The sequence below is a fragment of the Equus caballus genome, chromosome 4 (genome assembly GCF_041296265.1).
Source record: "Equus caballus isolate H_3958 breed thoroughbred chromosome 4, TB-T2T, whole genome shotgun sequence".
NCBI classification, from domain to species: Eukaryota; Metazoa; Chordata; class Mammalia; order Perissodactyla; family Equidae; genus Equus; species Equus caballus.
In genome coordinates, this window is record NC_091687.1 from 91519098 (window position 1) to 91541210 (window position 22113).

The 22113-nt window shown below is 37.6% G+C and overlaps 1 protein-coding gene across 6 annotated transcripts in view; it reads right to left on the reverse strand.

Annotated features, from left to right (window-relative positions):
* The window catches only part of CHCHD3 (coiled-coil-helix-coiled-coil-helix domain containing 3), a 269706-nt gene that overhangs the window by 205942 nt on the left and 41651 nt on the right, over window positions 1–22113 (reverse strand). For all 6 annotated transcript variants that reach the window (XM_023639702.2, XM_014739337.3, XM_070265825.1 and 3 more), the window contains exon 3: window positions 11477–11558. In XM_023639702.2, the coding sequence (XP_023495470.1) occupies window positions 11477–11558 (82 nt within the window). The remainder of the gene's footprint in view (window positions 1–11476; window positions 11559–22113) is intronic.

The window sequence follows — 22113 nt, forward strand, 5'->3', positions numbered from 1 at the left end:
TTTGGGCTCCTTTTCTTTAAGTCTATAAAAACTGAATTGTACAACTGACAGGTATATTCATAAAGAAATACACAATTTCCCACATTTTACAGCAAAATCTACAGAAATATTAATTTTCACTCAGTATTTGACAGTATTTTGACAGGTTTAATTCAAAATATATTCATGTGAATTAAACAAAAATACCAAAAAAGTCTCTTCATTTGTGAATTCTTTTCAAAACTAAATTCCTTATTTAATGAGCTCCACAATCAAGGCAAAATTGACTGTACTGAAACCTGAAAAATGAAAATCTTCAGTAAACCACATCAAAAAAGCCTCAGATAGAGCATTCAGACTAATATATAATAAGCAACATCACTGTTGGACCAGAAAATAACTTAGCCTCTGAGACAGAGTCTAGTAGAGTGATGATGAGTGTGGCTTCAGATTCTGCATGGCCTAGGTTCAAATCTCCACTCCTCTGTTTTCTGGGAACGTGACTATAAGCAAGCGAATCTCTGTGTGTTTCAGCATCTCATCTAGGAAGTGAGGATCCCAGCAGATCAGAATCTGACTCACAAGGCTGCTGTTAGGATTAAATGATCAATATGTGCAAAGTGCTCGGACCAGTGCTTGGGACAAAGGAAGTGTTCAAAACTGTTAGCTTTACAATTACATATTATTTCTTCTTATTATATATTACTATTTTTACTTTTCTCAGGTAAAGTCTTCTTAAATGGCACATATGATCAGATCTAAAGTCTACTCAAGATCTGTAAAATACTGTACATAGGAAGAGCACCACAGTATATGACTGTGTGGGGAAAAAAAGCATGTTATACAACATTATTACTTCAATCTCATTTTGTTTAAAAACTATATAAAATACTGTTAAGAATAAATTTCCCCCAGGGTAAGAATATGTGAGTGACTTTATGGGGGAATGAGCAGATAAAGAGAGGAAAAGGAGAAAGATGACTTTTTATTTTTAAAGATTGGCACCTAAGCTAACACGAGTTGCCAATCTTCTTTTTTCTTCCCTTCTTCTTCTCTCCAAGGCCCCCCAGTACGTAGTTGTATATTCTAGTTGTGAGTGCCTCTGGTTGTGCTATATGGGGCACCACCTCAGCATGGCTTGACGAGTGGCACTAGGTCCGCACCCAGGATCCGAACAGGTGAAACCCTGGGCCACCAAAGCAGCGTACGCGAACTTAACCACTCAGCAAGGGGGCCGGCCCCTGACTATTTATACTTCTGTATATTCTGAATTTCTTCAATAGATGTATATTTCTCTTGTAAATTTTTCTTTTTTAACAAGTCACTATTATCCACGTTTTCAGTAGTTTGAGGAATGATCTAAGTCAAACCCACCTGGTTCTACAGAAATAATAAAAATTACAGAAACCCTGTTGGGTAATGATTTTTAAACCAATAGACATTTCCCATATTAAATTAGTGGTTTCAGCTGACTTTTTTTGGTTTGGTTTTAATCCATCAAGCTATCAGGAAAGCAAAATTGTAATTTATAGACTTTTAAGAGATTTTTGTTTTAATTTAAACAGCATTTACAAAATTGCACCACGAAATGAGTAATTTAAAAGATTGGTTCTAAGAAGTTGTGAAGGAACTCGAATTTCAATCATTAATTGAAGGATTTATATAGTTAACCTCTATTTTTATACTTTACATTTGACGCCAAAATTACACTAAAATCTTTTTAATGGGATAACCTGAAAATATTTCCAAATGAAATGGCTTAAGCCTCGGGAGCTACACGTATACGTTTATGTGTAAGGAAGCAATTATAAAAAGTATATCACTAATAAACTGCCCCTGTGCTTGCTGCACATATTTCAATGGAGGAATTCCATATTCTAGTGCCAAAGGCAAACGGCCCCAGTAGCTAATTTTTTAAATTGACTTAAAAACATAAGTTTCTAGACTATATGTGACAGCTTATAAAAATACTTTGACTATCATACAAAAGGCAAATAAACAGTAACAATTACTACAATAATACTACAAACCAAAAAGTCAACACATCAAGCAACACAACCAATACAAAACAACAGAATGAGTCCAAGTCTTCTGTCAAAAAAAAAAGTCTGAGGATGAAAATAGAAGGAGAAATGCACTATGATTTCCACTCCACAATCATCTATTACAGTAAATGCTGCACTTTCTGACTGCTTCCTGACTCCTGGAGGGAAGCTGACACACTCCCGCGCCATGGAAGGGCCCAGGTTGCTCCACTGACCTCAGCAGAATGCTGCAAGCACACCTGTGCCTCACTGACCAGAAGCAGACACGCATCTCAACAGTTTAGGAGGCAGGCTGCCATCTGCTTCCACACACCCACCCCCCGCTGTGCTATTAAGAACAACGTCCCAATCTTAAGCTAACGAGAAATTCAAATTGCCACCATCACTGAAAATGTGTACACAAATAATCACTTAATAGTAAGCTGAAGCCTACCTGAATAAAGAATATTAACTTTAAACACAAATTCTCAAAAGATTTTGGTGCTAAGTTAAAGGAAGTTTAAAAAATATCATCCTGAGGAAACAATAGAAAGAATAAACAAATGGGACTTCATCAGACTAAAGAGGTTCTTCAAGGCAAGGGAAAACAGGATTGAAACAAAAAAACAGCCCACTAATTGGGAAAAAATATTTACACGTTATTTGTCCGACAAAGGGTTAATCTCCATAATATATAAAGAACTCACACAGCTCAACAACAAAAAATCAAACCCGATCAAAATATGGGCAGGGGACATGAACAGACATTTCTCCAAAGAAGATATAAGAATGGCCAATAGACACATGAAAAGATGCTCATCATCACTAATCATCAGAGAAATGCAAACCAAAGCTACACTAAGGTATCACCTTACACCTGTTAGAACGGCAAAAATATCCAAAACCAAGAGTGACAAACGTTGGAGAAGCTGTGGAGAAACAGGAACCCTCATACACTGTTGGTAGGAATGCAAACTGGTGCAGCCACTATGGAAAACAGTATGGAGATTTCTCAAAAAGTTAAAAATAGAAATACCTTATGACCCAGCCATCCCACTCCTGGGTATCTATCCTAAGAACCTGAAATCAGCAATTCCAAAAGTCCCATGCACCCCTATGTTCATCGCAGCATTATTTACAATAGCCAAGACATGGAAGCAACCTAAATGCCCAGCAACTGATGATTGGATAAAGAAGATGTGGTATATATATCCAATGGAATACTACTCAGCCACAAAAAAGGACAAAGTCGTCCCATTCACAACAACATGGATGGACCTTGAGGGTATTATGCTGAGTGAAATAAGCCAGACAGAGAAAGACGAACTCTGTATGACTCCACTCATAGGTGGTAGTTAACATATAGACAAAGAGAACTGATCAGCGGTTACCAGGGGAAAGGGGGCATGGGGGGAGGGCACAAAGGGTGAAGTGGTGTACCTACAACACGACTAACAATAATGTACAACTGTAATTTCACAAGGTTGTTAACTATCATAATCTTAATAAAAAAGAAAATCATCCTGAGCAGCTACCCAGATCTAATAACCAGTAGCACACAACAAAGGTCATTTTCAAGAGATCCTTTATTTACTAACGGTTTAGAGGTGAAAATCCAAGTAAATGCTTGTTAGTCTTCCCACAATTGTAAATGAAAAACTTAAAGCATCCCCTAGAACAGAGAAAGGTAGTACTGCTGGATGGTGAAGTGCATGAACTCGACAGAGACTTGGGTTCAGATCCCAGGCCCACCACTGATCAGACACGACCTTGGGCAAGTTTCTTTACCTCTCAGTTTCCTCACTCACAAGGTGGGGATAACAGAGGCGTTGTGGGGATGAACTGAATAAACTCCTCAGAACAGTGCTAGGCACACAACAAATACAAGCTAACCACACCTATTACTGTTTTTAATTTTTTTTCAGTTTATTTGGGTATATGGGTCCTGTACTCTGGAATCGTTTTCATAACAGATAATGTGACCCAGTGTGCATATTCTATGTGGATGTCATCTATAAACCGTGAGGAAAATTTTCATCAAAGACAAATGATGTCTGCTTCTGCATAAGAATGGGATGCAAAGAAACATGGGTTCTCGCAATAAAATATTTAACAGAAACTTAAGATGAGCTACTCTCTTTTAAATAGTTTTCTCCCATCAGGAAAGGTGGAGGGAGGGGTTACTACTTAAGCATAAAAATGTGCCAAGGTTTGGAAACATGATAATGCTGAGACAAAACTGACATCTGATTTACAACTAGGTTACCCACACTCCTTTTCAGCTGGAGGTTCTATTGGCACAGCTGTTAAGGTCAGGAGAGGAAAGAGGGACCCTCTCTGTATATTTCTCCACTGTTTCCAGAGTGAACTGTCGCAGAAGGATCTCACGTTCTTCTAACACTCTTCCTAACACAGCATTCATTACCAACAGGATCAGCAGATGGCTCCCCAGGAGGCCTAGGACTGAGGGCTCAGCCAGGGCAAGGCCCAGCCTACATGGACCACTGTCCATGAATACGGACTTCTGGACTCAAGGAAATGGACATCAGGTCACTGCCCACCCACACTCGAAAATGGAAATAGAACTGATTCTATCCAGCTGACGCTATCTGGAATAGAAAAGTATACTCTTCACACAAAAATTGTCCAAATTTGAGAGGCAATGAGCCTGACCGGAGGCTTCTCAAACTAAGCCCTAACTAGCAGTAGGGCCCGCAAGGATGATTCCCAGGTCTCTAGGAAGTAAAAAGGGGGAAAACAGGCTGACAAGCTCTAAGTCCCTATTCCTAGCCATAACCAGACGGCTCTTAAATCAGCATTCTATAGGGGTTCCACATGGGATCTCCTTTGAATAAATGTTTGCAAGATGGTGAGAGACAATAGGATTCCATCACCAGCAGTAGACAGCGTAGGGCTATGGGGCAATTCAAATTCAGGTCCTGGTTCTGCAGCTGGCTGAAAAACTTTACTTACTTCTATCTCAGTCATCTGTTTTTATAAAACAATAATAACATTGACAATAAACATTAATAGTTTATGTAAGGAATAATAAATGATTTATAGAGTACATTGCAACTCCATCTTCCCCCTAGACTGTTCCGGGTAATGGAGAAACTTCAGCAAGGAGCACTCCAACTGCAGAACACTCAGAAACCAATTCCTAGAAACTTCCAAATGCAGAAACCAACTTTGGCACAAATTACTTCAAACACTATGCTTCATGAGAGAAAACGCTGTAATTACTGTCAAAAGAAACACCTGAACAAGAAGTGTCGGAACATCACTGCTGCTATTACAACCAATGAAAAAGTTACAGATGTCTATGGCATGCTTGATTGATTCTGGTTTTCTAGGTTTAATATTCCTACCATGTAAAAATAGCTTCTCAAACAGAATTCGGGGTAGGATTCTACAATGGTGTAGCATCAATAGGAAAGAAAATTGGATTTGGAAAAAGAAGTAGAGATGAGAATAAAAGACAGACTGGATAATCCAACCTTCTATAATTGTTGGTTATAGGAAGCAGTTGTCTCTATTAAAAATAGAAAAGTGTCACTTGAAGAAAAAAGATGAAAATAGCAGATGGCACAAGATTCCAATACCTAGTACATACACAGCACTTCTAATCATCTTCCCGTGAGAAGCATCAGACGGCTAGGATGTGGTCTTCCTGTTACATTCAGAACTGGTTAAGTCTTTATCTACTTTTAAGCAGAATGGAATAGAAAAGTATAGGTATAAAACAACAGCAATGCAATATGCATTTTTTAAAGAACAGGGCTTCAATGGGGTTGATAAGAAAATTAATCCGATATATTGGGATTTTTATACTACAGAAGAATCTCTCAAATGTCAGAGCACATACAGGAACATTTTGCAGATAATGCCAACAAACTCTCCATTAGCCCTATTGGAGCCAGACGCTGGGAAATACGCTCACATCACAGCGGTGGTAGAAGGTACACCTGGACATCAGGTGTGTGTCACTGAAGAATTATAACTCAAGTTTCTGTAATCACCTTCTTTGCAAATATCTGTAAATCAGAAGTGAGACTTGTTTGGCTGTGACAGTCGTTGAGTGCCACAAGAAAATACCGACTACTAACTGATCTTTTAAGGTCACTTCAAAACTACACTTTTGTGATAAGCCTTTGATAAGTATTAGTTATCAACAGTACTTGTTCCCTGAAAGTTTTTTTTAATTACTATACACCTAGGGATTACACACAAGTTGAGGTATGTAATTTCATAACAACTGTATAATTCATGTCTACAACTGGAAAACAATGTTAAACGCTACACTAACTTAAAACAAAGATTTATAAGACAACTATCTATAGTCTCTAGTTAATGTCTGATTTTAAAGGCATAATTTAATTTTTCTGTTATTTTTATTATAATGTGGAATATATATGTGTATGTATAGAGAGAAGACTGCCCTTTCTAGAAGATGGTCAAGATTTTCCAGTCCTAGTGGTTCATTCAATTGAACAAATATTTGTGAGAGCTTACTATATGCAAGGCACCACACTAGGCAGATGGTTTCCTCCATTATGTATTTTCAATGTGACGCTAACCCATAAAATGCTGTTTATCTCTAGTGGATTCGTTCCTCCTTCCTTTTTCAGCTTTTTCTTCCAAAGGCTGAAAATATCTAATAATAAAATTGAGATAAATTATTATGCATAATGAATTTGAACAGAAGGTACCATCCCTATGAATTTTACCTTTTCTATGAGAAACTAAAAAGTACAATTAAGTTTTAAGCCCTTATTTGATGCTACAAATGGAAAAATAAATGAACTGTGCTATACTCTAACTTACCCAAAATTTACCTGACAAAATTTATGACTACTTTATTAAACCACATTAATTATTTTAAGTCTCACAAATCTGATGTAATTTTCCAAGTAATTAAAAATAAGGTAAAACCTCAACTCACATCCACCTAAAATCAGCAAGCAAGCAATCTTCATTGATGTACAGCTAGTTACAACATAAAGTAACTATTCCCTTTTTTCTCGGTTTCTTGAGGAAAGGTTATTAAAACTGAAACACTTTCACTTGGCTTTATAGGTAAAGAGGTGAAATTCAAATGCCAAAGGTCAGAGGTCAGAAGTAGTCACATTTTTCTTGCTGTCAGAGACTGACTTTTGGAGGTAGGGTGCAGCAGAGAAGTAAATCACGTTTTAAAAATCTATATTCAAAACTGCAGCATATTATGTCCTTGCTATATTGGCCTGCTTATAGTTACAACACAACATGGGCAGCTATAATCCACAACATGCAATAGAGTATCAGAGGAAAAACAGACTGTGACATGAGCATTTAATTTACTCTGGACTCCCAATACCCCAAACAACTATTCCATCCATTAGATGCTGTGATAAGCAAAACTGATTCCAAATTAGATCCAACAATTTTAGTTTGTGTACTAATATTATGTCAGGGATTTTCTGGCATGATTTTGTTAACTAAGCAAATTACTCGAGATTCTCATAAAACAGAATCAGATCTAAGATAAATTGAATTGAGATTCCAGGTGCAAATTTTTTTAGAAATAACAAGACAACATACACAGTCCTAGTGCCCTAGTAGAAACCTTCTACACTAAAGGAACTTCTAATTGTGCCACGTCTGCATATTCGATTTAAAGGAGTGGCGGTTTAAAGGAGTTCAGATAAATTTTAAATAGCCTAATGAAATATCTTCAGTTTAAATGAAAGGGATCTAAATGAGCGTGGCACTACCAGTCAGAGATGCTGTAAAAAGCTTCTGCACTGGGTGGGAGTTAAGGCAGAAACTCGAGAAATTACTTTCAATCCAAGAGATGTTATGCTCTAGGGTGTATATGGACTGTATTGATGAAATACAGTTCTAGCACCGTATTTTTCCACATCTTCACATTCTTGAAAGCATCTTACTATTGCTGTCTGCCAGGCAGCAGTCCTGCACAGTAGCCATAGCCTGCTCATAAGCACCAAAATTTACAAAACTGATGTCAGCAGCCTGGAAAAATCCCAGGAACAACAGTGGAGCAATCTTTTAAAGAATGCTGTGTTGCCAAGGCTTCACTGGCATAGAGTATGATATTGTCTGGAAAAACAAGAACATCAAGACCCTCAGTCAAAAAGTGATTCAGAAGAAATGAGGCCAATGTGGACAGGTTTTAAGAACACCTTAACCCTTGGTTTCTCACTATCAGCACTATGGACATTTTAAGCCAGAAAATTCTTTGTTTGGGATGGACGGTAGAGGTGGGAGCTGTCTTGTGCATTACAGAATGTTTAGCGGCATCCCTGGTCTCTACCCACTAGCTGCCAATAACACCTGACAAGTTGTGACAGCCAAAAATGTTTCCAGACATTGTCAGATATCTCCCCGGGAACAAAATCTCCCCCAATTGAGAACTGCTGCCTTAACTTAACGTATTTTGGTTACGTTTTCCCTTTTATGAATACACAAGTGAAATCTTAAAAATTCAAAGTGTTACTGAGCTCTTTCAATAAGCGAATTCTAAGAGAGAAACTACTGTGTCATAATTTGCAGCAATTTTTTTCTTAGTGGTACATCAATACAATGCTTCTTAATATCGATGGCATCTTCAATTCAATGAAATTCAGCTACCCACCATCCTTTCCCCTTTGTTATGGAACCCTCATCCTGATCTCCTTTGGGGCATTACTTCTTCCCCATTGTGTACAGTTTCAGTAGTACCCAGTTCTTCCCTAGTTAGTAGTTCTCTAGTCTTCCTTTTGATTCTTTTGAGCTACCCAATATGCTTCTCAAAATGTCCTTGCTTCCTAAGTTAAGTTTCAGTCTTTCAACCAAAAGAAAAAACCTAACTAAAACAAGGTCCTTATTTAAACTAGCCTGATAGAAGACACTGCAGAATATTTCCCTGCCACAAAGTTCCCCAAGCTGTTAAAAATGTTATTGCTTCTCCTTACCACTCAGCACACAGGCAGAGTGAGCAGGGGTACAGATGAAACAAGAACTGCTGACACAGTGTGATGGGTCAAGGGGATCATTGCACTCTTCTCTGTTTTTGAATGTGCTTAGAAATATCCAAAATAAACAGGTTAAACAACAAAAATAAATATTCTGTGAAGAAAAACATCACAATTGAAATAATTTCTAAAGCCCTTTTTGCACAAGCTCAATTCCTTACATGGATGTGTGCCTATGTCCCAATCTTAAGTGCTTAAGAACTTGCTTACATTTACATGTGCATTTGGCATGAAAAGAGACAATCTGGTAAGCAGGTCATGAACAAGTGACAGTACAATGGCACAGGAACTATTTTCTAAAACCGCTTATAAGGCTTTATTCAATTAAGGGAACACATAGAATAATGTATAAATGCTTTCTGACTCCAAAAAGTTATTTTTAAAAGACTGCACATAAAACTTTCTTAATGCTTTTTCTAAAGTTCCTTCTCTGGGAGAGAGAGAAAAAATAGCTATTGATTCTTCTAAGAACTATCATATAGATGAACACACACTTTTTGCCAAGATTTGACAGCTAGAAGTTTTCATGAAGAAGGCTTCAAACAAAACATTTTTTTAAAAGAAAAAATAATAAAAGCCTATACCACCCTCTGCTCTCCTTAAAGGTGACAGAAAATAAACTCTTTATCAATAGTCATTTGTCCAGGTCACAGCTAGGCTGCCAAGCCCAGTCCACATGAGAGACGAAATTGGCTCTCGCTGGCACCTTTTATTCATCTCATCTGCCCTTTACCTTTCATAGACCAAGGCAGAGCAAATGGGAGTTGAATAATGAAGGAAAAAAAAAACTCACCATAATGAATTATTCTAGCCTGTACCATATGAGCAGAAAGGAAGACAAAAAAATCCTGTGTGAAATATAATAAGCCAAGTAAATATGAGAGTCTAACTAAAAAATCCTTATTAAAATAAAGTTCAGTCAAAAATAATAAAATTTCAAAGACAAGAAATTCGACCATAACATATTGATTTTCTTTGCTTCTTAATGAAAATGGCCTGAAATTTTTTGCATATTTAAACTTCACTATCTAATTACATACTTTATCAACCTAACCCAATTAAATAATTATAAAGTGCTGCACAGGAAACTATTGAAATATACACAGACCCTTTAGCAGTACTAATTACATCTTGATTTTTAAATCCCTAAGCCATGTGCTTTGTCTATTTCCTAACAAAATGGTGGTCTTAATCTAAAACTCATGTCCTGTCCCACAGGTTTTAAGCAAATGGGCACTAGCTTAGTACTTCAACAAAAGAGAAGAAATATCAGAGAATGTTTTTCAAACCCCTCACTTTAGAGATGAATATTTAAGGCCCAAAGAGGTTAAATTACATATTGAAGGTCCTATGGCCAGTAGGACTAGAATCCAATTCAAAGATTCTTTACATTTAGCTCTCTCAAGCAAAACAGTTAAGCAATCTAAAACAAAAACAAACACATACTAAGCATCTGCAGGTGAGAGATACTGCGTTTAGTGCCAGCAACACAAAGACATTCACAGGATCATATAATAACAATGCTCTGTGCTATATGCAAATTTCAGAAGGAGCACAGATGGGAAGCACTTGACTATCTTGGATTAAAATGCATTCACATATTTTTATGAATAAGTATATACTTTAAGTCTTTAAAAAGTAGTGCTTTTTACCAAAAAAAATTTTATTTATGCTGTTTTGAACATTGCTTTTTTTCCAGTTTACAGCTTTTCAACATCCCTTTGAATCAGTACACAAGGATCTACTTGACTGTCTATATCCAGTGTAGGCATGAACCATAATTCATTCACCCAGTCCCCCATGCTGGGCATCCGGATTACTTCTAGTGTTCCATTATTACAAAAACCCTTCAGTGAACATTCTTTTAGCTGTTCTCAGTAGCAGTGTCAATAACAACAACAATATAGAAGGACATACAGAGGAATGAAATGTTCCAAGAGTGGTTATCCCTATGGAACGGAATTATGGAGGATTTTCATTTTTCAACCTTACGTATTTCTGTAATGTCTTCAGTTTTTTTAAGTGAGTGTGTTACTAATTAGTGCTATTTGTTAATATGGACACTATATATAACATACGACATTCACTGTTAGCTACAATACTGTTAACCTTAGTACCCACAGTAGACAACATAATCTTCAATCATAAACATTCATTGAAAGAAACTAGCCTGAGAAATGCCTAGAGAATCCTCAAGAACTACTTCTCACTTATTGAGAAAAGAGGGCTCAGTATTCACGCAACGAAGAACCACAAGAGAGATGTAACGGTCATTTACAATCGTTTGGAAAGAGGGTAAAATAGGGCTCTAATAAGCACAATCCAAAACTGAAAGTGGCCAAGTTCACATTCTGAAGTTCAGCCAAACACAGATAACGAGTCTTATTACAATCATTCCTCCCTAACAATATTTGATAATTAAGACAAGTCACCAAAATCTCTCTCAGATACTACAAAACTCACCGTTTCTGATTTTCGGATTCTTTCTTGGCTTGCTCCAGTGCCAGCTCCTCAGCCACTCTTCTTTTCAATTCTTCATCAGAAACTAGAAACATTGAAAGGAGAAGGAGATAAAATAAGTGACCTCTTAAAAACGAAAGCAAGAAAATACTCAGGAAAACAAAGCTGAGAGGAGATCTTAATGGGTAAAGTCCTGCCAGCTGGTCAGTGTCTCCTTGGAACCACCTAAGCACTGTGGAAAAGACCAATTAGTCACTTCAGGAGCAATTTAATCAAGAGGTCCCTGGTGACCCAGAAATCTCCACACCTGCCAAAATTTATAATAAACTCAAGGAGCTGCTTACTGCCCAGTGGGGACTGAGCCATTAAGCACAAATTCTTTAAAATGATGTCCTGTCATTAAAGTCTGACAATTGCATATAAGGGCAGGAGAAGCTGTAAGGAAGGGATTTCAGAGAGGAAAAGGACACCAAAGCATTCTCACTTCAACAAGTAAACATTTGAAAAATAATTTATTACAAAAAGAAAACCATTTGTATGTACATTCATTTTTCCAGGATTTACGAAAAAAGGCATTTATGAACATTTTGAAACATTTTTTGGAACATGTGTCATTCAAATTCAGGTGCCAACAACTGGAAAGAGAACAGTGCTGAGAACACGGCTGGAGCTCTGGAGCTTTCTAAATACCTGGTGACTTGATATGAAACATCTGGTCTTTCCTATTAGAACATTTTGTAAGATATGTTTTGTAAAGATTCTTACAGCTATGATAGCAAATAAACTAGACAAATTTTACATACTCCTGAAGAGCCTTCCATAAGAAATAAGCAGAGACTATTTCCTCTTCACCGCAAACCCATTACCCAAAATTACGACCAAGAAAGCACCAGAAACGCTTGGAAGGATCTAGGAATACACAGGGACCTAACTGCTATTTCCAGGGGTTGAGCCTATGAGATGGACTGCTAGACAGCACTGTCTCTGCTCTGCAATGACACTTTATTTGACGATCTCGACATTATAAGTGCCTTGCCTCAAGGCATATGCAAAAAATGAATTACAATAGGATATGCAAAAAGAATTTTTTAATTTAGCTGACATTGCACAATAACAAATAAAGAAGATCCATGAAAGGTTATATGGATGTGTTCTCTCAGTTGTGGACTATCAGAAAACAACAGCATCAGGAGCCAGTCCAGTGGCACAGTGGTTAAGTTTACACATTCCACTTTGGCGCCCCGGGGTTCACCAGTTCGGATTCCAGGTGCAGACCTACACACCACTTGTTAAGCCATGCTGTGGCAGGCGTCCTACATAAAGTAGAGATGGGCATGGATGTTAGCTCAGGGCTAGTCTTCCTCAGCAAAAAAAAGAGGAAGTTTAGCAGCAGATGTTAGCTTAGGGCTAATCTTCCTCAAAAAGAAAAAAGAAAGAAAGAAAAAAAAGAAACAGCATCAAAGGACATCATCAAAAAGGTGAAAAGACAACCCAGAGAACAGGAGAAAATTCTGGAAAATCACATAGCTGATAGGGACTTGTATCTAGAATATACAAAGAACTCTTACAAGAGAATAAAAAGACAACAAAATTAAAAATGGGCAAACAATATAAAAGGGTATTTCTCTAAAAAAGGTATAAGAAATTGCCAGTAAGCACATGCAAAATTGCTCAACAGCATTTGTCATTAAGGAAATGCAAATCAAAACAACAATGATAAAACAATTCAAGCCACTATAATCAAAAAGACAAACAATAACAAGTGTTGGTGAGAATGTGGAGAAATTAGAACCTTCAAACACTGCTGATGGGAATATCAAATGATGCAAGCACTGCAGAAAACAGTTCCGCAGTTCCTCAAAACGCTAAGCCACATAACCGAGCAATTCCACTCTTAGGTACTGCATATACTCCAAAGAATTGAAAACATATGTCTACACAAAAACTTGTACATGAATATTTATACCAGCGTTATTCAAAATAACCCAAAAGGGAAGATAAGCTAAAGCCCATCAACTGATGAATGGATAAACAAAATGTAGTATATCCATTCTGTGTGATATTCAGCCATAAAAAGTTATGGACTACAACACATGCTACAACAGGATGAATCTTGAAAGCATTATGCTAAATGAAAGAAGCCAGACACAAAAGGTCACATATTGTATGCTTCCACTGATCTGAAATGTCTAGAAAAGGCAAATCCATAGACACAGAAACTAGATCAGTGGTTGCCTGGGGTGGGAGGAAGGGGAGAATGGGACAAGGACAGCTAAGGGTAGAGGATTTCTTTAGGTGGTGTTCAAAATGTTCTAAAATTAGATTGTGAGATGGTTGCACAACTATGTAAATATACTAAAAAGCCCCAGAACTGTACATTTTAAATGAGCAAATTTTACGATATGTTAAATGTATCTCAATAAAGCCGTAAAAAAGCAAGACAAAAGAAATATAATATAAAAAAAGAATGACTGACACAGAATCAGGGAAAGGAGTAAACACTAGCTGAGGTCTAACTGGGGGAGCTTGGGGAGCTACCCCTCTCCTGGCAGCAGAGTTCTCAAGGCTTGTTCTCAAATGGACATTCTCTAGGGCCCCTTCTTCTCTTCTACTTTGTAGTCTCCAGCATGAGAAAGACACAAGTCTATGCTTTGAAAAGGTCACACAAAATCAAGAAAAAGACTAGAAAAGAGAATTCTGTATGCATTCAGGCAAATCTTAAGATTTTTTCCATTATTAAAGGTTTAAAACAATACAAATACCAGCAGAGAAATTACAGACAGCAATAGCTCAGCAAAGAGTCTGAATAGTCTTTGTTTTTCCATTATCTAGACTTGGATAAATCAGTTAACCCAAGTTTTGATTTCCTCATCCAAAAACAGGACTGGGTAGGTTACACGGGTGTCACCTGGCTATGAATTCTAGATTATGCACTCCACGAGGTGATGACTTTCACATTTCCATCACTTCTTATAAACAACAAAACAACCTGACACTTGCTGTTTTTCAAGTTGTTCACAGCAGGTTGGTCTATTCGTAGCAAAAACTGAAACAAACATTTAACCCAATTAGTACTACCTGATCAAACTATACTCTGTAGTTTAACGTAACAGTTAGGACCAACACACAGCCTGTATGTGTGAAGTCACACCATTCCCCCGGATTGATTCAAATTACCACAGCAAAATTTCTCTCAAGCAAAATTCAATCAAATTCTCAATCACAATTCAATTGAACTTCATTCAGTCAATTAAAACTAGCTTCTGTAAGACCTCTGTATACCAGGACTAAGTATGAAGCAATGAGATTAGTTTTCTAAGTGAGCTACTAAAATGGTCTCGTATCCTCATAGTGCATTTGATGCCTCTTACATAGGGGGATTCCTGCCAGGGGAAAAGCCGAAAAATCAACTGTGAGCTTCTTATTATGATGTGATCAACCTGGAATGGAACAGTAAGGGACGCCACTGCCAAATGGTGAGCAGCTGGGTGGCTGGGAAGGAAGCCACACAGGAGAGGCTGCAGAGAAGGAAATGTAGCTGCAAGGCTTGTCTTCTTTCTCTACACCCTCTGGGCTATCACGCTCGGCCCTGCCACCTGCCATGGGATGGGGTGAGAAACAGATGCAGGTAACTGGTGGTATCATCTAGGGAGGCCATGAGGGGAGGAGGGAAGCACCAGCAACGAACAAGGCAGGAAACTCCCAAGGCCACTGAAGAAGACATGCCCAAGGGACCAGCTGGTTGACAGCATTTTTGGTCAGTAAAGGGACCAAAGCACAGCTGTCTTTCTAAAGCCCTTGCTGTTTCCGGAAAAGAAAAAAAAATTTACAACTTTTGGGTCGCATGTCCAAGGTCACAGCTGAAAAGGTAATTACCTTAGATACAGTGGAGAATTTAAAATAACAAAAGATAAAACATGACCTAGCATAAAGAGTTTAAAATCTCAAATTGCAAATCAAAGCCTAGGCAGGAAAATAAACCAGTGTAGAAATAGGTTTTGAGCAAATCTAAGTTTTATGTTATTTGTTTTTAAATCAATAGAATACAGAAAGCAACAATATATTCCTTCTGACAGTCTGATCCGAAGTGCGTGAGGGAAAAAGACCATTTGGAGACCACTATTTAAAATGGCCTTTCTGAAAACACTCTTTTCAGCTCTCAGGATCTGAACATTTTCTCAAATAAAACTGTTATTAAACTAAAAGGTCACTGTTTCAGGAAGGGCTACTTTAAAGAGAAGCACAGGAAAGGCCACTTTGCCTATTAGCACAGGGAGTTTCCCAGCCGATCTTCAGGGGCTGCCAAAGTTTGTGAAAAGAGAAAAAATAAAAAAGAAATTTTCAAGCCATATCAATCAGATTTGCCATGAAATTTGCAAAATTATTTCAAGCTCAGTAAGTATGGTTCTATAGCTTATACATACATACACACTTTCTTTTCAAAACGTGTTAAGACAGAAACACATACTTTTTTTCACATACTTGTACCCTATACTTTTTAAAATCTTCTCTGAAACCATTTATTTCTCAAAGGCAAATGTATTTGTTTTTTTCTTCTCCCCAAAGCCCCCCCAGTACATAGGTGTATATTCTGGTTGTGAGTGCCTCTGGCTCTGCTACGTGGGACGCTGCCTCATCATGGCCTAAAGAGCGGTGCTAGGTCCACACTCAGGATCCAAACCGGGGAAACCTGGGCCTCCGAAGCCGAGCGTGTGAACTTAACCACTCAGTCAGGGGGCCGGTCCCAATAGCAAACGTATCGTAATGAACACAAACACTAGCATTTTTGTCAATAAGTTATAGATGACAGGACACTGACCACAAAACATGGGAGAAAAAGTCAAGCACTGCAGTTGCTTGGTTACAGAAAGTATGGCCCTAAACCCTTTATTTGAAAGTATTATCAAAAATAATACTTGCATGGTCAAAAACAACTCACGACTCCTAACAAATTTTTGTTTGTTTTAGTAAACAACATTCTAAACAAATGCTGTGGTTAGTCCAAAGATTCTTCTTTACTAAATGTCTAGCAATCTTTTCCTCCTATTAGACACATTCTAAATTTCTAAGAAGTTAGATTCTAAGATTCTTAAAATTTCTAATTTATTCTCAGATTCTTATTCTAATTCTAATTCTTAGAATTTCTAATTTTTAAGAAACTCCAAGATTCCTAACCTTATACTTGACTCTAGCAGTCTTAGGAACTGTGAATACCATGGTCTTAATCCTCAGAGCAAGCGTAGCATAAATTCATTACACCCCACCTGTCTTCTATGTTACATGACCTATATCCAAATTCTGTTTTCAGAAACTGGGTAAACTAGGCGGAGAGAGGGAGGAGGAGGATGAGACACTGTAACAATTTAAGACAGTTCCTTGAATGGTGAACAGAAATGACTCCAAAAGCTGGAATGATTTTATGAATGCCTCCTCATCTATGAAAAAACAAAAGCTTGAAAATGCAACCATGACTTGAGAATTCCATAGATTCCCTAGACCTCAGGGGACACACCAATTTCCTTCATTTTCTTTGCATAATCCTCACACTATAATTCCCTCCCCAATTACAGTGTTTCTTAAACAATCTCCATAAGTTACTTAATAAAAATGATGGCTTGCCTCTTAGAAAAATGTCAGGTCCTTCGGGATTTTCCCTTTTCTCCATTCTCTTCCCAGTTTTCCCATTGGCTGATGTGGGTCATGTCCAATTTTATAAAGCCTATTACTTTCATGTGCTAGTTTAAAACACTGAAAAGAAACTATAAAGATCTGCTATAAGAAGAAGAAAAATACATGTAACTGCATAATGCAAGCAGATTTTAGAAAAAGACAGAGTGTGCCAGGATTTAGACAGCTGAGCCAAAGCTTATACAATAAGATATAGCCAAATTAAATTTTCAGCTCCACAGAAATATCCATTAATCTTATGATTTCAATAAATTCATTAATAGAAAAAGAGCACTGATTGTCTTAAAAATAATAATGGAAGCATCCATGAAATCAATGAAATACAACACACAATATATTAGAACTAAATGACTCACAGCATGGGTTCCAGGATAAACCCTGTCCTGCTCCCTAGCTTATAAAAGGTACAGGGTTTGACTGGAAGAAGAGTTGAAAGACGACTAGGATAAATCTCAGGGTTAGAAAGAAACCTGTAAGTTTGCCATTACCCATCTGTGGCAGCATCTCCTTGGCAGACAAACCTGACTTAAACACACACACTCACACACACACTCTAAGTATGATGTTCAGCTGACAGTTACATTCACTATCACCTAAGGATAATGTATCTTAAGACTGCCATCAGTCTAGATACCTGGCAATGTAACTGAGGCTACTTACATGTTAAATTTAATGACAATGTTAGAATGAAAATCCTTAACTGCACATTCATAACCATATATATTGAATCAGAAGGCACAGAGTTACAAAGAGTTTGGCAACCTAAGCATTAACAGCATCAAGTTAATGGTTTATTTTGTAATAGTATTGCTCCAACGGGATTTATATATCTTCATAAATTTCTAATTTGAATGGTATAATATGCAAATAATGTCCATTTTATTGTTTGCTTCACAGTAAGTACTCATGGAAACCAGCTCATGTTCCATTCTATGTGAAAACAAACATCAATGCCAGGCTGCAGAAGCTCTACAGCAATAGACAAGCTCATCATTCATATTCTACAGTTCTCACATTGTTAAGCAGACAATTCATAAAACCAGTATTGAGAATCAGATACATCTGGTATTTCATGTCTTAATATCCTGAATAATAGTTGCAAGACTTCACAAAGCCTTTAGGAAAATAAGATCTATAATTTAAATTAAAAAATAATAATTACCTCTGGATATTGCTTTTTGATGCATAGCTTAATTTTTTTTTTGCTTGTTTCAGAAATGGGTGTATTTTGTTCACTGGGGATAAAGCTATAAATTAAACAGCATTAAATCTCCAAGCCCAAATGAAGTACCAAAACCACCCAAACCTGTTTCCATTTCATTCCAATAGTCCTGAGAAGTTTCTTCAGAAAGACTCACGAAAGGCAAAGAGGACCAAGCTGGAAACATAGGGGCCTCCCATCTAGTCCCAGCTTTGCTGCAATTAGTTTTTGTGATTTTGTTCAAAAACACGTCATTGCCTTAGGCCATGGCTGATGTCATCTGTAAAATGAGGGCCCAAATTGGAAAATCTCTAACATCCCCTCGTCCCCTTACACAGCTGTGTTAAATGGGAGTGTGATGGGACTGAATTCATGCTTGAGCCTCCACTTTCCCTAAAAGCCCCCTCGAAGCCCCCTAAAATGAAAGTAAAGGAATAAAACGGTGTATTGGCAACATATACTGTCAGCTGTTCTCCTCGAAGTCACACTTCGTTCATTTGGAGAAGCTATCAGACACCCACTGAGCAAACAACCGAAAACAGCCTTTAGACTTTATAGAAAAAGCAATAACAAAGGGGAGGCATGGGGAGGAAGGACAGGGTGGTAGAGGGGGCAATACCGTGCAGGCTTTGCTAGGCACGCAGCAGATGTCCAATAAAAACGTGTTAACTGTCTGATTTGTGAAGTCAAATATTGGTCACTAGGTAAAATAAGTCACCAGTTTTTGGGGTAGCTTGGGGAAGATTTGGAAGAAACATAACACACAAACTGTCAAATCACATACTAAGTAAAAAGTGTGACAGCTACTCAAAAAGAACTTCAAGCCAAGTCCCCTTGCCCCTAGCTCTCTGCGCCACTGCCACCACCATAGATTTCTGCTCCTGGACCCTCCTGTACAGAAAATCTGGGGCCACCACTACCCACAGTATATTGTTTACAAAGGAGAGAAGGATGGGTATTCATTATAAGCTTATTGTACTGGATGTAAGGTCTCGGTTTCAATGTTTAAGCCCAGTTTTCTGATCTCTGGTCAAACACATGAAACTACTTGTTTGTGTGTTTTTAATTATTTTCTCCCAAATCAAGTAACCTCTAGGAATAACATAAACTAGAGAAATCAATTCCCTAGGTACTAAGTCCATGTTGACCTATCCTATACTAGGCTTTATAAGAGATGAAAACATATGGTCTCTACCATTAAGGAGATTATAGTCTGAGTTAGTAATATTGTGTTTTTGGGGTTTAGTATTAAGGAAACTTAGCAAGGTTAGCTGTAATCATGGAGTACTTCATGATGGAGGTGGGACATGAGCAAGGGTCTACATTAGCTAGATGGAAAGGAAACCAAACCAAGCTTGTTTGTAAGAAGGAAAAATTGAAGGGTAAATTATGCTTAATTGTGAGGAGCCCTGGAAACTAGGCAAGAGTCTGGATAAGAAATGTTAAGAAATAGGGCATTATGGACAGTTGTTAAGAAATGGAAATAATGCAATAAAATAGGGTGTTACAGGAAATTTAATCTGGCTAAGGTCCGCAGATAAACTGGATGGGGAATGCATGAGGCAATGAGTGGTTCTCAAAGTGTAGCCTCATCCCCCCTCCCCAGAAGCAGCATCACCTGGAACTTGTGAGAGATGCAATTCTTTCAGCCCCACCCCAGAGCTATAAATCAAAAACCCTGAGGGTGGGGCCCAGCAATCTGTGTGTTAATAAGCCCTCCAGGTGATGCTGATGCTCAAATTTGAGAGACAGTGGCATTAGATGATGAGGACCTGAACTAGGATACTGGCCATAAAAATGCAGTCTGAGATACAAGAGCTTTCATGGGAAAAACCGATCATCTGTGACTGACTGAGCGATGAAAGAGAAAGTAGTCAAAGGTGCATGCAGATGCCAGAAAATTAATACCCATGATGGTCAATTAAGTAAAGAAGGAGAGGCAGTTTGGGGAAGAAAGATAACGAGTTCAGTTTCAGACATATTCAATTGAAAGTAATGGTAGAATCACCACATGGAATTGTAGGCAATTAGATGTTTGAACCTGAAATTCAGATTTGATTTGAGACTTGGCTGGAAATGCTGATTTGGGAATGACTATTACAGATCTGAGCTCAGTGAATTCTCCTGGAAAAAAATGTGTAAAGAGAAAAAAGCAGAAGGCTTAAAAATTCATTAGATGAAGGAGGGGAGTGAAAGAACATCATTAAGGACAAAGAAGAAATGGAATGGAAAGGAAGAAATGAACCAAGATACCATGTGCAGAAATGATAAATAGATTTCATCTCATGTGCCAATTCTGATCAACTGGCAGTAGCTGCCTGGGGTGCTGTGTGTAGGAGGGTTCCAAAACCAAGTCCAGGTTGAGTGAATTAATGTCTACCCTGGGCAAGGGAGCAAGATTTGGCAGCATGGCTTACAATTACCTACCATCCCATGGAGTGCATGGAAATCAGATTGTGTGGGCATGAGGAATCAGTGGGAGGAGAGCAACGAAAGGCAGCAATTATAGGCCTCTCTTCAACAAGTTTAGAAATGAAACAAGAAGGAATGAGGTGGAAAAATTATAAATAAAAGATGATTTTCACAAATGTTTGAAGGGCATGTTTGAAGGGCAGCCATAATCAAAAATCTGTAACTAAATTATAAGAGGCTGATGAATGCTAGTTGTTGTTTCTCAAAAGTAATTTGGAGAATATAATGTATACATTACTCACAAAGATCTGGTTGTTTAATGTACAGTAACAAAGATGAATTAACATTTATATATTATATTCTAGTCCACTTTCCTAACTTTCACCCTGATTCAGGGTTCAGAGCACATTTTTTTAAGTATATTTTCTAACAGTGAAACAGTGGACAATCCCACTTTCATGTGCTAAAATGCTGTAACCAAGGCCAATGTCCTTACCTAAATAATTTCCTTTGGTAAATAGAAAGACAAATACCACTCGAATACTTAGATTCATAAATCAATCTCCCCTCTTCCTATTGTTATGAACTAATATGTGCTTTTTAGCAATAAAAACTGTAGTTTATCCAAAAATCCATTAATCACTAATAAAATTCCTGAATTCAACTAAGACAGTTCTTTAAATTCTCCCCAACACTATTTTCCAAGGGAGACTTTAAATTTATCTTTGAATGTAATCAAAGCCCAAGGAAAGCAAAAGACTCAAAAGTCTGAAAATAAAATCTATCTTCTAATCCACCTAACCTTCTAAGGCCTGGGAAATGTCAACTAACCCCAATCTCAACGCATTTCCTCTTTTGAATGAAAATAAAATTTGTGACCCAATTATGGCCCTTTTTATAAGGAAGAAAACTAGAGTCCTATTTCTAGACACTGGCCCACTACCAGACAGTAGAAACAGTGGGAGGCTCACAGAGAGACCTCTGAGCTTCAGTGGCTTCACATATAGCCGATTAAGGGCGAGATCCCAAGGACCCATTTAACTCACTAGCTTACCACTGCAGGACAATGGCCTCTCCTGGAAAGTTTTAAATAAAGCAATTCAGATTTTACACCCATGCTTAATTCATATTTTATTTATGGTACTTCAAATATATTAAAACTGTGAGACAGTGTAATACATATTGGTATAATATTTTTCATTAAGCTATAGTGCAATATCCTAAGCTTTGTTTTTTTTATTTAATTCACATAGTGATAATGAGATCAGCCTCTTTATTGAAGTCGGATTATATCTATAACCCTGTTATTTTTTCTTTCATCAAAAGTAACAAATCTCCA